This window comes from Protomyctophum parallelum (genome assembly GCF_964188405.1).
Source record: "Protomyctophum parallelum genome assembly, chromosome: 7".
NCBI lineage: Eukaryota > Metazoa > Chordata > Actinopteri > Myctophiformes > Myctophidae > Protomyctophum > Protomyctophum parallelum.
Genome location: NC_139705.1, coordinates 50640255 through 50655912, shown reverse-complemented (window position 1 = coordinate 50655912; position 15658 = coordinate 50640255). Strand labels below are relative to the sequence as shown.

Here is a 15658-nt window from a genome sequence, read left to right as displayed (position 1 = left end):
TTCTACGGCCCAACAGCCTGGAATAAACTTCCATTCGAGCTCAGACACGCACCCTCTGTAGACATTTTTAAATCTCAACTCAAGACTCACCTCTTCACTCATGAGAACACAGCGAAGTGGTGATGAAGCAATGTGGCTCTTTATCCAACCAAATGAAATAATAATAATACAGACAGGTGTAAACACCCACAAAATCAAATTAATGATCTGAAAGTTATGAATCCGTTTGAACCGAATGTCCGCGATTCGCGCACGCACGCACGCACGTACGCCCGCTAAATAGTTTATTAGATAGGTCTGTAAGAAAAGAGTAATTAAAGTCCGCGTCTCGTGCACGCCCGCACGCTCCTATATTGTTCCTTATCGCTCCGTAAATCCAAACGGCTCCAACGTCCCAGAAAGAGGGAAAACCGAAATGTCACTCCAAAAAGTTATCCAAAAAGGAAAAGGGATCCCCAGAAGCGATATAATACAAACTTAATGATTCCAAATGAAAACAACAACAGTGGATCCTCGCGGGGTGTAAAGCGACGCCCACCCGGAAGGGTTGACTCCCACTTTTAGACCAGAGCGGCCAATGCGTTCCTCCAGGCTTTACATTTTTGCACCAACAAAAATGAAAGCCTGGTACCGAGGCTACCCTAACCCTAACCTCCCCCGAGGCAGACACCTAAACCTAACCCCAACCCTCTCCCGACCCCCAGCACACCTCAGACCCGTGGGATCATATAGTATGCCTCCCACCCTGCATTACAGGCACCTGGGATACAGCAACTGTGTCTGTTGGTGTTGGACTTACGTGGGCAATGCAGTGAGAGTTGTCCTGCTATCCTGTGTGGTGATCCGTGTGAGACAGGAATTACCCAATTTTGGTGTGTTGGTTATCTTTGGCCTACCAAGCTATGTAGAGGTTGGTGTGTTGGTTATCTTTGGCCTACCAAGCTATGTAGATGTTGGTGTGTTGGTTATCTGCAGCTTACCAAGCTGTAGATTCTGAACATGTATTTATTTTATTGAAGATGTAATTTGTTTCCCTGACACAAAAGGGGGAAATAAAACTATAAATAAACATATCAATATCATTATTGGCTAAATTGTTATCGGTAGGCCTATCAGCCAAGAATTTCCACGTCCATTATTTATTCAGCAGTTTGAACCAGACCACCATTTGAGATTGTAGCCTCTCAGAAGACCCCGACACATTGAATATTGTCGTTGTTGGATAAAAGGTTGTTCACATTTCCATGCTGTATTGATGCATCACTCTTAGATAACAGGCAAACGTTGGTCAAAATAACAACTCTACACCATACCCATTTAGGACTGAGTCCAGATTCTACCAACATACAGTAATGTAATGTATATATATATATATATATATATATATATATATATATATATATAAAAAATATATATATATACACAAACATCAGAAGATCAGGAAAATAAAAAGGTATACATGTGAGTTACATACAGGTCTACAAATAAAAGCTAATAGCGGAGGCCCTACTGGCAAAAATCGTGCACTTTACGATAAATGTATGAAATTTGGCACGCAGTTAAGAGCATGCCATAAGGAACATTTTTGGCCACCGGCATACTTGGGAACAATGCAAGTTGCTCTGAATGAAGAAATAACACTAATACCATATGTCCTAATAACCATGTTTATTAAAACAGTTTTAGAAGAACACAGATTGCTCCAGCAGCACCTTCCTCTTTCCACTGCTGATCATGTCCAGCGCATGTAAGAAGCAAGTTATCAACTTATCGCCAATTAGCTGAGGCGTGGCGGGGTGTTAACTCTCTGTGTGTTTATTGTTTGACACATTTTACCTCCGCCTAGCGCAGCCGTCCTGAAAACCTATTGGCAAGCTTATTAGTATTAGAATGATTGCCATCAGTGGTCAGACAGATGTGTAACTTTCCCGGCAGTTAAGCTGCGTGCATGTGTTCAACAACACAGCCATGCAAAATATCATCGACAGCTATGAGGTGACAAAAGCTTGCCATCCTTAGCAACGGTTGCTAAACTATTTGTATTGGCATTGGACAATTGCTTGGTGTTTTTTCAGGTTACCTGAAGTTTTGAAACTCTTGTCACAATGTTTACAATGGAAAGGTCTTTCCACGGTGTGGACACTCTCGTGTGTCTTTAAGTGACTTGATAGACTAAAAGTCTTGTTGCACAGTTTACAGCGGAAAGGTTTTTCTCCCGTGTGGATGTGCTGATGTCTCTTCAGGTCATACGACTGCCTAAAACTCTTGTCACAATGTTTACAGTGGAAAGGTTTCTCTCCGGTGTGGATGCGCTGGTGTTTACTCAGGTTACCCGAGTTTATGAAACTCTTGTCACAATGTTTACAGTGGAAAGGTTTCTCTCCAGTGTGGACATACTGGTGTGCCTTCAGATGACCAGATTCGTTGAAACGCTTTTTACACAGTTTACACTGGAAAGGCTTTTCTCCGGTGTGGATGCGCTGGTGTCTCTTGAGGTCAGCTGACAAACTGTAACTCTTGTCACAATATTTACACTGGTACGGTTTTACTCCAGTATGGAAATGCTGGTGCCTCTTCAGAACAGTTGAGCCACTGAAGCACTTGCCACAAAGTTTACACGGGTACGGTTTCTCTCCAGTATGGACACGCTGGTGTCTATTCATGTTACCGGAGCTACCGAAACTCTTGTCACAATGTTTACAGGAGAAAGGTTTTTCCCCATTGTGGACACGCTGGTGTTTCTTCAGGGAACCTGAGTCACTGAAACTCTTGTCACAACGTTTACAGTTGAAAGGTTTTTCTCCAGTGTGGACACGCTGGTGTGTCTTCAAGGGAGCCGACTCACTCAAACTATTGTCACACCGTTCGTCATCAACGTCTTCACTGGTCTCCTCCCAATCATCGCTGTCGTCAGTGACTTCAGTGTCAGATTCAAGTTCGACTTCAACCTCAGAGCAGTGGGAAGAGACGTCTTCTGCTTCATCATTGTCTTTCTCACCTTTCACTGCTAGTAATGTCAACATCGACCCGTCAGGGTGCTCTGGTCTTTGAAGTAGCTCCTCCTGTTCTTCTTTAAGCTCCTCCTGTTTCACTTCAACGTGTGGAGGCTCCGGTTCCTCCTGTAGCAGACTGGGGCTCCTCTCCCGTTTAATAGAATCCTCCTCTTTGCACACAATCACGTGCAGGATGTCTAGGAGCAGAAAAGATTACATAAATAGTTAATACTGGATTCCTGAAGTATTCATTCCATTGTCGATGTAGAAAATGAGCTCTCACATACTTACATTGACCAAACAGTTTATTAGTGACAGGTTATTACGGGTGTTTCTGGGAACTGGGAAAGTTCAGAAAAGTCACCCTTCGAAGTTTTAGCAAGATATCAGCAACTTAAATATTGCGAGTAGTAATTAGTAGTAATTTGAGTCGTGAAACTATGTAACTATATATAGCTAGAATAGGTTTTGTCTGCATGCAGGGAGTCCTGCATGTCTCTCTCTCTCTCTCTCTCTCTGGGTGTGTGTGTCTGTCTTTTACTCTGAGAACTTAGTGTTAAAGTGCCAGTTTTATCAATACCATTTTGTACAACATGACGTTGGCTGACAAATGTGAAAAATATACAATCATATATAATCATTATATCTTTATATATTATGGTTAGGAATTATAATTTGCGTTCTGTGTGAACTGTGCCTAGCAATTGGACGGCATACGGTTAGGCGCACGCTACTGTACTTTACATGGTGGTGGTACTTGGGGAGTCAAATATTTAGTGAGGTGGTACTTGCTGTAAGCTGCTCTAAGCCAATCACAGCAGAGCTTTGCCGTAAATGCATGTATGTGATTAAAGCTTAGAGTACATTAAGTTGCTCAAAAGCGCATGAGGCGATTTCACTCCTCCTTCCGGGTAGAAACAGAGTGCATTCTGGGATGGATTGGGCCAAACGCGCTGGTCCGTTGACTATCATTGCGTGCGTTCACGTATGAAACATTCGTTCACGTGTCATTGCCCCCAATAACGTGAACGTGCGCAACGATAGTCAACGGACCAGCGCTGGCTCGAGCTGCAATACCAGATTTGGCCACTATGTCCATTTCGCCTCAGGGTTTCCTCCGGGTGCCTTCTCTATTTATATATGGGGGGTGGACCGCGTTGCCTGTCCCCTTGTACACATACACAGATCAGGCATTGAAATGCTAATCTGGGTGCTTGTTTTCACCTGCCAGGTATGGTTATGCATGCATACAGTAGGCCTACTGTACTCTGCTTAGGCTACTTGTTTACAATGAAACCACCACCAGCAAGAACACCCTGGCTGGAAACAACGATGCCCAGCCTGCCGTTGAAACCTTCTGCCGTCCCAGCGACAGAACACAGAACCTGCCGAGGCGGACAGGACTATAGCCTGCAATCATGGTGTAACTGTCCCAGCAATGGGATTTTCTATTTCTATTTTCTATTCTATTTTATTACTTACCTTTCGGCAAATGTGTATGTGAACATTATAGGTATGTTATTTGGGTACATATGGTAAATGCATGGTGATATAGTGCCATCTACTGTGCTCTGGTTTTGTGGTCTGTCTGGTTCAGGGGCAGGTTGAATTAGGCTCACCTGCTCTGATTACCTCATTTCGTTCACCTGTTGGGTCTTTGGCATGTTAAAAGCAGAACAAACAGAGCAGAGCTGCAGAGAGGAGCTCTCATGTCAGAGTCTCCACAAAAGATATTAAGAAAGATAACAAAGATAAGAGGAGAGAAAATGATAGAAACAACTGAACTGAACTCCTAATTAATCTGTGCAGAAGGCGCATACGGTATGTTCCCAATTGTTTGTTTGTTTCTGTAAAAGTTTATTGCTATTGTATTGTTTGTTTACATTTCATTGTGTTTGCGTACATATTGTGTTTCTTCACTCAACAAGGACATTCATATTGCATTGTTTCATTTTATTTAAAAGTATATTGTTATGTTTTTGTTGCAGTTTTTCACGGTTGTCACTTTGGAGAAATAAAAAGCCCTCAGTGAGATCAGTTTGGGACGTTGTCATATTTCTGCCGGATAAAGATGGTTTGGGAGCAGTTATACATGGCATTTAACCCATTCTGACCTGAGATCAGATTCATACGAGGTTTCCGCCGGACACACACTGGTCTGATGAACCCATTCTGACCTGAGATCAGATTCTAAAAATGTCAGTCGCTCTTCGATTTTTCAAAAATAGCAGACCTACAAGCTCGTATCGCGCCACTCGGTGGCGCGATATGAGCTTGTAGATCTGCTATTTTTCAATAGCTAAAGCATAACATGATGCCAAAATGGGTGCCCGGTCAGAATGGGTTAAACATGCTCTTCCGTTTATAATCTAAACACTGTGACACGTTTAAAAAGTGTTACAAATAAGTGTTTAGAACCTAAACGCTTGAGTTTAGTGTGAAACGAAAGCGGGGGGTGTGGTAGCGGGGGGAGGGCCCCCGTGACGATTAAAACAACATTTCGTCTCTGACTCTAAGGATTAAAGGAGAATTCCATACTAAAAGGCTTTCTTACCTTTCTTTGTAGTTGTTACGTCCCCACCAAAGAGATCCAGGTGTTATTTCGTGCAAAAGCTCCTTATTGGCTATTTCCCCTACTACAAGCACTAAATTAATTGCATTGAATTGAATGGGAATTGAATGGGGCTATGGGGTGTTGTGCTAATTCGCTTATTTCCATCGCTCAAAATTATAATTTCTTTGTATATATCCTCTCTTCATAATGTAAATAATATCCCAAGCGGCACACTTTACTACTTATTTCAATGGAAATAAGCGAACTAACATAACACCCCATAGCCCCATTCAATGCAATGCAATTCATTGAGGGCTTATGGTAGGGAAAATAGCCAGTAAGGAGTATTTGCACAAAAAAACACCTGGACCTCTTTGGTGGGGACGTAACAACTACAAAGAAAGGTAAGAAAGATAAGAAAGCATTCTAGCATGGAATTCTCCATTAAAGTATGTGATGTAAACTCATTGTGTTACACAAATGCTTAAGTCACTGCTGAATGTGAAGGCCTATGTTACAGAATGTGGTTATTTCTAACCTCAAATTGTTTTGGAAACATTTAATCTACCGTTTATTTAATCCCATTTGGTGTCCGGGTAGCTCAGTGGGTAGAGCTGAGCTAGGCCGAGCAGTCTGCTAAATATTGTGTGATAGGAACCTTTTTTCATTTCCAAAAGTATAGAGGGTTTAAGAGATTGAATATTATTAATGGATTATGTAACATGTTTCTAACATATTAATAGAGAAGAAACAAATAAACACCAAACATTACATCAATGTTACACTGATAGCTAAATAATAATAATAATACATAATAATAATATTATTATTAATGATAGCTAAAGGGTCCTTGACCTGAAAAACATTGAAGACCCTGGCCTGTATATTATTCTAAATACTATTTATATATTTTTTTATCCCACGATTTTGTAACCCATTTTTCACCCCTGTGTCAATCATCTTATGTGATCCTGGGCTCTACACACCCTCCACCAACCTAGTCCCCATATATGGGGGACAAGGGGAGAGCAACGGACTTGAACTCATGCTTCCTTCATGCCTGAGTGTCCAAGTTGCTCCTTCACACCTGACAGGGGGGAGTTTCCCTGGTTGGACGTAGCGCGTGGAAGGAACACGTTATTCATAGGCGGCTGGTGCGTAAGGCTAGGGAAGGCTTAGCCTTCCCAAAAATTATGCTGGGTATTTTTTTTAAATATATATAATATATGTGCGCAGCATTATAGAAGGCTATTGTGTGTGTGTGTGTGTGTTGTCACTGCCCCCTGGTGATCGCTGATCGGATAGGCTAGTATACACTATACAGCAACTGGCCTAATCAGCATATGATTGACTACTATTGGTATGTCTGTAAACCTCGTCCTTCCAGTCGCTTTGTAGCAAACAGTAGCGCGCGCTCGCCGCGCTGGTTTGTTTTGGGAAACAGCAAAACGCAAAATGTATTTTTCAAGGCAAAGATAATTCAGAAGAAGAAGCTGTGAGTCGGCTGTCAGAACTCAGCAGCACCAGTGCCCGCACGGTTCACAGTTCACACCACTGCAGCGGAGTGACTGCTGTCTCTGTGCCGTCTGTGGAGAGCCATGAGCCGCGACTCCCGGAGGGGCAGCAACACCGCCGGGTAATCTACACTGACTGACTCCAGACTTGAGAAAAAGACGTCCAAAAGTCGTTGTCTGTGTATAGGCTAATTCATTGGTAAAAGTATGCAAAATAACTCATTTTTAGAACCAAAAAACCAGATTTTAGACCATCTGGGAAATAAATAAATCCGCGGCGGCGAGAGCCCCCCCCCCCCCCCCCCCCAACGCAATTCTATAGCCTACCCAAAGGTAAAACGCACCCGCCGCCTATGACGTTATTCCAACCAGTTCCTTTCCCCTCCATCAGGCGCCCCGGCTGGCCAGGGGGAGGCAGTTTAGTGACCAGGATTACTGCATGTTTTTTGTGAGGGTACCTATCCTAGGGGACACGGGGAGAACATGTGAGGGTACCTACCCTAGGGGACTCGGGGAGAACATGTGAGGGTACCTACCCTAGGGGACACGGGGAGAACATGTGAGGGTACCTACCCTAGGGGACACGGGGAGAACATGCAAACTCCACACAGAAAGGCCCTTTCGCCAACCCCGCCTTCGGGTATGGGCACTGATGACGCGGAGGAGGAAACACGCCGCCAGCACCCACAGTGTCCCGAGCGGGAATCGAACCCAGGACCTTCTAGCTGTGAGGCGACAGCACTACCAACTGTGCCACCGAGCCCCTATTATTCTAAATACTAAAAACAGCAGATCTACAAAGCAGATCTACAAGCTCACAACGCGTCGCATCCACGGCACGCTGTGAGCTTGTAGGTCTACTGTTTTAGGCGTGCGACACCATCATGTTGCAGAGTATAAATTAGGCTTTGCTCCCTGAGAACAGCAACAGCTAAAAAGACTGTTTTAACCCATTCTGACCTTAGATCAGATTCAGACATTTAGATCAGATCAGACATTTATATGGCCTATTCCGATTTACGCTTACCAATTATATCGTGCAATCCCTAAAAATGATCTAAATTATTGTGTCGGAGAATCGGCGAGAAGAACAAACAGCTGTGGCTCATTATCGCTCAGTGCGCATGCTATGCTACAGTGACAACTAAGCAACGGACACTCTCACACAGCGGTTGTATAACACTAACCCATTCTGACCTGAGATCAGATTAAAAAAAAATGTCTTCTACAGCCTGACAGTTTTCTGAAAAAGCTATGTTTCTATGTCAGTCGTTCTTCGATGTTTCAAAAATAGCGGACCTACAAGCTCGTAGATCTGCTATTTTTCAATAGCTAAAGCATAACGTAATGCTAACACCAAAAGGGGTTCCCGCCCAGAATGGGCTAAGGGCCTATTTACTCCTATTTTACCGCTGTTTCGGCGCTGTGGCTCATCAGAAAATTTCAGTAGCACCGCAGAGCCGTCTGTAGTCGCAGACAGGTGCTCGTCTGTTGTCTGTTGTCTGTTGTCTGTACAGCTTGTGTTCAGTGAGGAGAGTGTGTCAGCTTTTTTTATTTGCCGATGGTGCATTCCAGGCGCCTCAGAAACAGAGACTAGGGTGAAATACAACATGAAAAATCGATGTAACCATGATGGGTTTTTACCGATGCAGACCCTCCGTGAACGATGCATCGCCATCTCACCCGTCAATTGTATTCCGATGGGCACTGAATGAACCGATGCATTGGGACCGCGCATGTTTATAATCGATTTTCCGATCCGTAGGTATTGATTATTTTCCACGTGCATAATAGCCTAGTCTGTATACTCATTCATATCAGGCTACTACTGGTATCATTGTTGGTAGACAAAAACTGAACCCATAGCTATTGAAAAATAGCAGATCTACAAGCTCATAGCGAGTGGCACGCCACAAGCTTGTAGGTCTGCTATTCTTGAAAAATCGAAGAACGACTGATATAGAAACATAGCTTTTTCAGAAAACTGTCAGGATGTAGAAAACATTTTTTTTTAATCTGATCTCAGGTCAAAATGGGTTATACTGTATAATCTATTCTACACTGTAGATCAGGGGTGGGCAACTTTGACGATGGCGAGGGCCAATATATTTCCACACTCACTCCAGAGGGGCCACAGTGCATATTACTGTCGTAGCAAAAATAGCCGATCTACAAGCTCAAAATGTGTCACACAATGCGACGCGTTTTGAGCTTGTAGATCTGATCAGCTATTTTTTTTTATTGGAATCCTGAAAAGTAACCTTTTTATTTAATTTCAAATGCATTTAGTTATAGTTGTTAACTTTATGAACTGTTAACATAACTACACACTGGACACAAAAGACAATAACATTTTATTACTAGTCATTAACCCATTCTGAACGGGCACCCATTTTGGTGTCAGCATCATGTTATGCTTTATCTATTGAAAAATAGCAGATCTACAAGCTCATATCGCGCCACCGAGTGGCGCGATACGAGCTTGTAGGTCTGCTATTTTTGAAAAATCGAAGAACGACTGACATTTTTATTAATCTGATCTCAGGTCAGAATGGGTTAATCAGACCAGTGTGTGTCCAGTGGAAACCTCGTATGAATCTGATCTCAGGTCAGAATGGTTAAGTACTAGTCATGATGAAGTAATTAAAGCGGGTTTGGAATTGCAACAGCTGAAATCAATACTATATCAGTATTCTGATATTGAACATGCACGCATTAGGTGAAGGTGGGGGCCTCACACCCATGCTGTAGACGTTCATAAATGTTCATAAGTAAGGGCATTTTATCAGGTATTTGACTAATCTGGGAACTAAATCGTTACCAAGAAATGTCTTCACCAATGTGTTTCTAAAGGTGTCTAATAACATGTACTAAAAGTTTGAAATTCAACTCCCGTGGGAAATTGAGTTATTAGCATAATATGTGACCATACCCATAACATCCTACAGTATATAAGGCCAAAAAGTCAAAATTTAATAATTCTTTCAGTAGCATGTGACATATGAAACTAGGGGTTTTTCATGATTCTGAATCCATCCCAAGCATTAGTTTTGCACAAAAAACCCTCCTTTGGAGTTCAAGCAGATATGGCCTAATTTAGCCCAAGGAGTGTTTTTTGTGCAAAACTAATGCTTGGAATGGATTCAGAATCATGAAAACGCCCTAGTTTCATATGTCACATGCTACTGAAAGAATGATGACATTTTGACTTTTTGGCCTTATATAGGATGTTATGGGTATGGTCACATATTATGCTAATAACTCAATTTCCCACAGGAGTTGAATTTCAAACTTTTAGTACATGTTATTAGACACATTTAGAAACACATTGGTGAAGAAATTTCTTGGTAACGATTTAGTTCCCAGATTTTCATAGATTTCTCTTACTAATAGTATGACCGAGTTCATTCTCGTTTAGTGACATGTAATAATGGCTATATGAATATCTCAATGTTATCAATGATATTTACCATCGAGATCACCATACAGTGAAAATACGTACCGAGGTTTGGGTGGTCTTCAGGGTCCTCCTGTTTAATAGAAATGTCTTCAGGTTCTTCCTGTTTAACAGAAACGTCCCTGGCCGAGTCTGGAGAGTTCATCTTCACCTGGGAGTGATGCGTCATGGGTATTGTAGTTCTTATGAGTCTGGAGAGTTCATCTTCACCTGGGAGTGATGCGTCATGGGTATTGTAGTTCTTATGAGGCTGGAGAGTTCATCTTCACCTGCAGTCTGGACGCCACACACTGCTCTGAAATGAAGCAATAACAATGACTTTAACCCATTCCATTCTGACCGGAGATCAGATTAAGAAAAATGTCTTCTACATCCTGACAGTTTTCTGAAAAAGCTATGTTTCTATGTCGGTCGTTCTTCGATTTTTCAAAAATAGCAGACCTACAAGCTCATAGCGCGCCACTCGGTGGCGCGCTATGAGCTTGTAGATCTGCTATTTTTCAATAGCTAAAGCATAACATAATGCTAACACCAAAAGGGGTTCCCGCCCAAAATGGGTTAGGAACTGGAAACCTAGTGGAGATTATAGCACGAACATAATTTGCAGAAATTAAAAGGCAATAACTAAACCCACTGAACTCTCCAAAATATGAACCTTGAATGCAAAGATAATGAGATTGATATTGTAGGCGAAAAATCTGCATCCCCAAGCTACAACTAGAGATGTCCCGATACTATATATCGGTATCGGGGAAAAGTATCGGATCGGCCCTTATTCGTCATATCGGGTCTTATCGGTATCGGCGAATATGCCAGTCTAACCACAGTTCCGACACAGGGCTAAGGGGTTGATACTATGGCAGTCTAGCCACAGATCCGACACAGGGCTAAGGGGTTGATACTATGGCAGTCTAACCACAGATCCGACACAGGGCTAAGGGGTTGATACTATGGCAGTCTAACCACAGATCCGACACAGGGCTAAGGGGTTTATACTATGGCAGTCTAACCACAGATCCGACACAGGGCTAAGGGGTTGATACTATGGCAGTCTAACCACAGATCCGACACAGGGCTAAGGGGTTGATACTATGGCAGTCTAACCACAGATCCGACACAGGGCTAAGGGGTTGATACTATGGCAGTCTAACCACAGATCCGACACAGGGCTAAGGGGTTGATACTATGGCAGTCTAACCACAGATCCGACACAGGGCTAAGGGGTTGATACTATGGCAGTCTAACCACAGATCCGACACAGGGCTAAGGGGTTGATACTATGGCAGTCTAGCCACAGATCCGACACAGGGCTAAGGGGTTGATACTATGGCAGTCTAGCCACAGATCCGACACAGGGCTAAGGGGTTGATACTATGGCAGTCTAACCACAGATCCGACACAGGGCTAAGGGGTTGATACTATGGCAGTCTAACCACAGATCCGACACAGGGCTAAGGGGTTGATACTATGGCAGTCTAACCACAGATCCGACACAGGGCTAAGGGGTTGATACTATGGCAGTCTAACCACAGATCCGACACAGGGATAAGGGGTTGATACTATGGCAGGTAAAAAACTGTTGTGATGCCCCAAACTCATTTTGGCACTCCAGCGGTATTTCCTCATTCATCCATGCAGCCAATGTTCAAGTTAAAATTTCCTGCCGTTGAAGCCAAGGAAACACTGGGAGTTTGGACGAGACAGAATCCGATTTCCAAATGCTTGTGGCCCGGGAGGTGAGCTCCACAGAGCCTGCCTCTCACTGGCCCGGGAGGTGAGCTCCACAGAGCCTGCCTCTCGCTGGCCCGGGAGGTGAGCTCCGCAGAGCCTGCCTCTCGCTGGCCCGGGAGGTGAGCTCCACAGAGCCTGCCTCTCACTGGCCCGGGAGGTGAGCTCCACAGAGCCTGCCTCTCGCTGGCCCGGCAGGTGAGCTCCACAGAGCCTGCCTCTCGCTGGCCCGGGAGGTGAGCTCCACAGAGCCTGCCTCTCACTGGCCGTGGCCCAGGAGGTGAGCTCCACAGAGCCTGCCTCTCGCTGGCCCGGGAGGTGAGCTCCACAGAGCCTGCCTCTCACTGGCCGTGGCCCGGGAGGTGAGCTCCACAGAGCCTGCCTCTCACTGGCCGTGGCCCGGGAGGTGAGCTCCACAGAGCCTTCCTCTCACTGGCCCAGGAGGTGAGCTCCACAGAGCCTGCCTCTCGCTGGCCCGGGAGGTGAGCTCTGCAGAGCCTGCCTCTCGCTCAGCAATAAAACAAATATCAGTATCAGTTGTAACAGCGGACACATATCAGCCAGATATGTCAGATACAATGTCCTATTGTACCGCCTCCCGAGCGGCGACTGGCTAGCTGCGTGTCCCTACGTTACTGCCTCGCACCGACCACCCTGCCCTGGTGCGGGAGGCGGTACAAGGGGAAGTCAATATGGAAGTCAGGGAAGGGAGAGGAGAGAGAATAGGCCCTGCGGTAAGCCCCGCCCGCTCGCTCAGCTGCCTCGATACCGTTGTTAAGCAGGACAAACATCAGCGAACCTCTATTGAGGACCGTGTTATGTCGGCGTTTTTCCGAAGAGGAATAGAAGCATTCACATCAACAACATTCATACTATAATAACGCCATGGTGAAACGTTGCTGTTGGGCGTCCTGCAACAGTGCTTCATAGGCACCCAGAACGTTTGGGGCATTTCTTTTTATTCTTTTCCCGTGGGTGCGCACAATGTTTACATTCTAGAGGAGGAAGCGGCGGTGGCGTCACTCGTTCACCCTCCCTGCTACTATCATACTAGTATTAACGTCAACCTTTACTAAACAATGGTTAAATCAATCGTCTAATAAACAACAAACAACTTACCGTGGAGCAAATGGTGTGCTTTGTAACTTTCTAGTTGCTTGTGTTGGACGGCAGCCACATAACTGTCTTCAACCACAGGCTCCAGTCACGTCCCCTCCCACTGCGGTTCAGAAAAAAAAGAACGCTGCTTACCCCCTTCTGCATGCAAAAAGTGAAGGTCCGCTAATGGTCTAAACTATTTTCTTTGCCGTTCCTAAATTCAAAATAGTTTAGACCATTAGCGGACCTTCACTTTTTGGATACAATGTGCAGAAAATGGTAAGCAGCGTTATTTTTCTGAACCGCAGTGGGAGGGAACGTGACTGGAGGCTGGAGACCAACACAAGCAACTGAGCGTGGAGATTAGAAAGTTACAAAGCACACCATTTGCTCCAAGGTAAGTTGTTAGTTGTTTATTAGACGATTGATTTAAACATTGTTTAGTAAAAGTTGACGTTAATAGTATGATTTAGTATCAGGGAGGGTGAATGAGTGACCGCCGCGTCCTCCACCTCCAGAATGTAAACATTGACATGTGCATGATGTGCGCACCCACGGGGAAAGGAATAAAAAGAAATGCCCCAAACGTTCTGGGTACTTATTAAGCACTGTTGCAGGACGCCCAACAGCAACGTTTCACCATGGCGTTATTATAGTATGAATGTTGTTGATGTGAATGCTTCTAATCCTCTTCGGAAAAACGCCGACATAACACGGTCCTCAATGGAGGTTCGCTGATGTTTGTCCTGCTTAACAACGGTATCGAGGCAGCTGAGCGAGCGGGCGGGGCTTACCGCAGGGCCTATTTCAGAGAAGCCAAAACTTTAAAAAAAAAAGATAGAAAAATACTTAAAGGAGAATTCCATGCTAGAATGCTTTCTTACCTTTCTTTGTAGTCGTTACGTCCCCACCAAAGAGGTCCAGGTGTTTTTTTGTGCAAAAGCTCCTTTTATTGGCTATTTCCCCTACCATAAGCGCTCAATGAATTGCATTGAATTGAATGGGAATTGAATGGGGCTATGGGGTGTTGTGCTAATTTGCTTATTTCCATCTAAATAAGTAGTAAACTGTGCCACTTGGGATATTATTTACATTATGAAGAGAGGATATACAAAAAATATATACATTTTGAGCGATGGAAGTGAATTAGCACAACACCCCATAGCCCCATTCAATTCAATGCAATTCATTTAGGGCTTATGGTAGGGGAAATTGCCAATAAGGAGCTTTTGCACAAAATAACACCTGGACCTCTTTGGTGGGGACGTAACGACTACAAAGAAAGGGAAGAAAGCCTTTTAGCATGGAATTCTCCTTTAACGGCATCGGCGGTTAACCCACTCTGAACGGGCACCCATTTTGGTGTCAGCATCATGTTATGCTTTAGCTATTGAAAAATAGCAGATCTACAAGCTCATATCGCGCCACCGAGTGGCGCGATACGAGCTTGTAGGTCTGCTATTTGAATAAAATATATGAATAAAATAAAATAAAAGAGTGCACACACTGCACAGTGGTTTTATATTTCAATGCATTGTGTTTCTACGACTAAAATGTATAATAGGCTACATCATTTTGAGCTCCATTATGTAGTTGTATGATTTGTGTAAATGATAATGCTACTAATAATAATACAAACATTGTTTATTTCTTTCAGGTAAACAAACACGGTTCTGGTTCACTGCCATTAATACTCAAAATCAAGCCCCTTGTCTTTCAGGCCAACACACCCAAGTTACATTCTTATAAACAAAACAAAAGCATACCGTCACCGACATTTCTTCTGGTAAAAAAAAACAGCTCGAAAGTGTTTTTACAGTCTTGATTGACTGTACTAGAATGGGAACTATCCTATAGCAGCATTACCGTTAGCATTAGCGAGCATACAAAACAAACGGTCTTTGAACTGTGTGTGTGGACATTCCTCACACAGACAGTCGTGCTAAGACAATCTCAGGCATAAGTTACACAAAAAGGTTGAACAGACTTTATCTGTATCACGTTCACTCTCTTCGGCTCTCCTGTACACACACTCACTGGACGGTGGATGGATGATGTGTTTACCAGTGCTATAGTGAACGCCGATAAAAGCAGCGTCTAGTGAGATTTAAGACTTCCGGTGGACGATCTATTCAAAATAAGAGTACCCTCTAGAGTATTGAAAAAAAGTTTCATTTGCACATTAAAACTACAAATTAAGCATTTAAATGATGCTATATGATGCTATAAGACACACATTATGTTTCTGTGTAAAAATAAGTAATTAAATCATCATAATAATAATAATAAAGTTATCTAAATGGATAAATGCTAT

The 15658-nt window shown here is 43.6% G+C and overlaps 1 protein-coding gene across 1 annotated transcript; it reads right to left on the bottom strand.

Moving 5' to 3' along the window:
- Positions 1 to 2033: 2033 nt before the first annotated feature.
- Positions 2034 to 15369, bottom strand: LOC310862151 (uncharacterized protein; the record flags this gene model as incomplete). The annotated part of the gene is made up of 4 exons (XM_083769885.1): positions 15101 to 15369; positions 10729 to 10811; positions 10564 to 10669; positions 2034 to 3190 (listed from the first exon to the last, which is right to left on the bottom strand). The coding sequence occupies exons 1-4, from the start codon at positions 15120 to 15122 to the stop codon at positions 2034 to 2036; spliced, it is 1368 nt and encodes a 455-aa protein (XP_083626011.1). The 5' UTR covers positions 15123 to 15369.
- Positions 15370 to 15658: the final 289 nt, after the last annotated feature.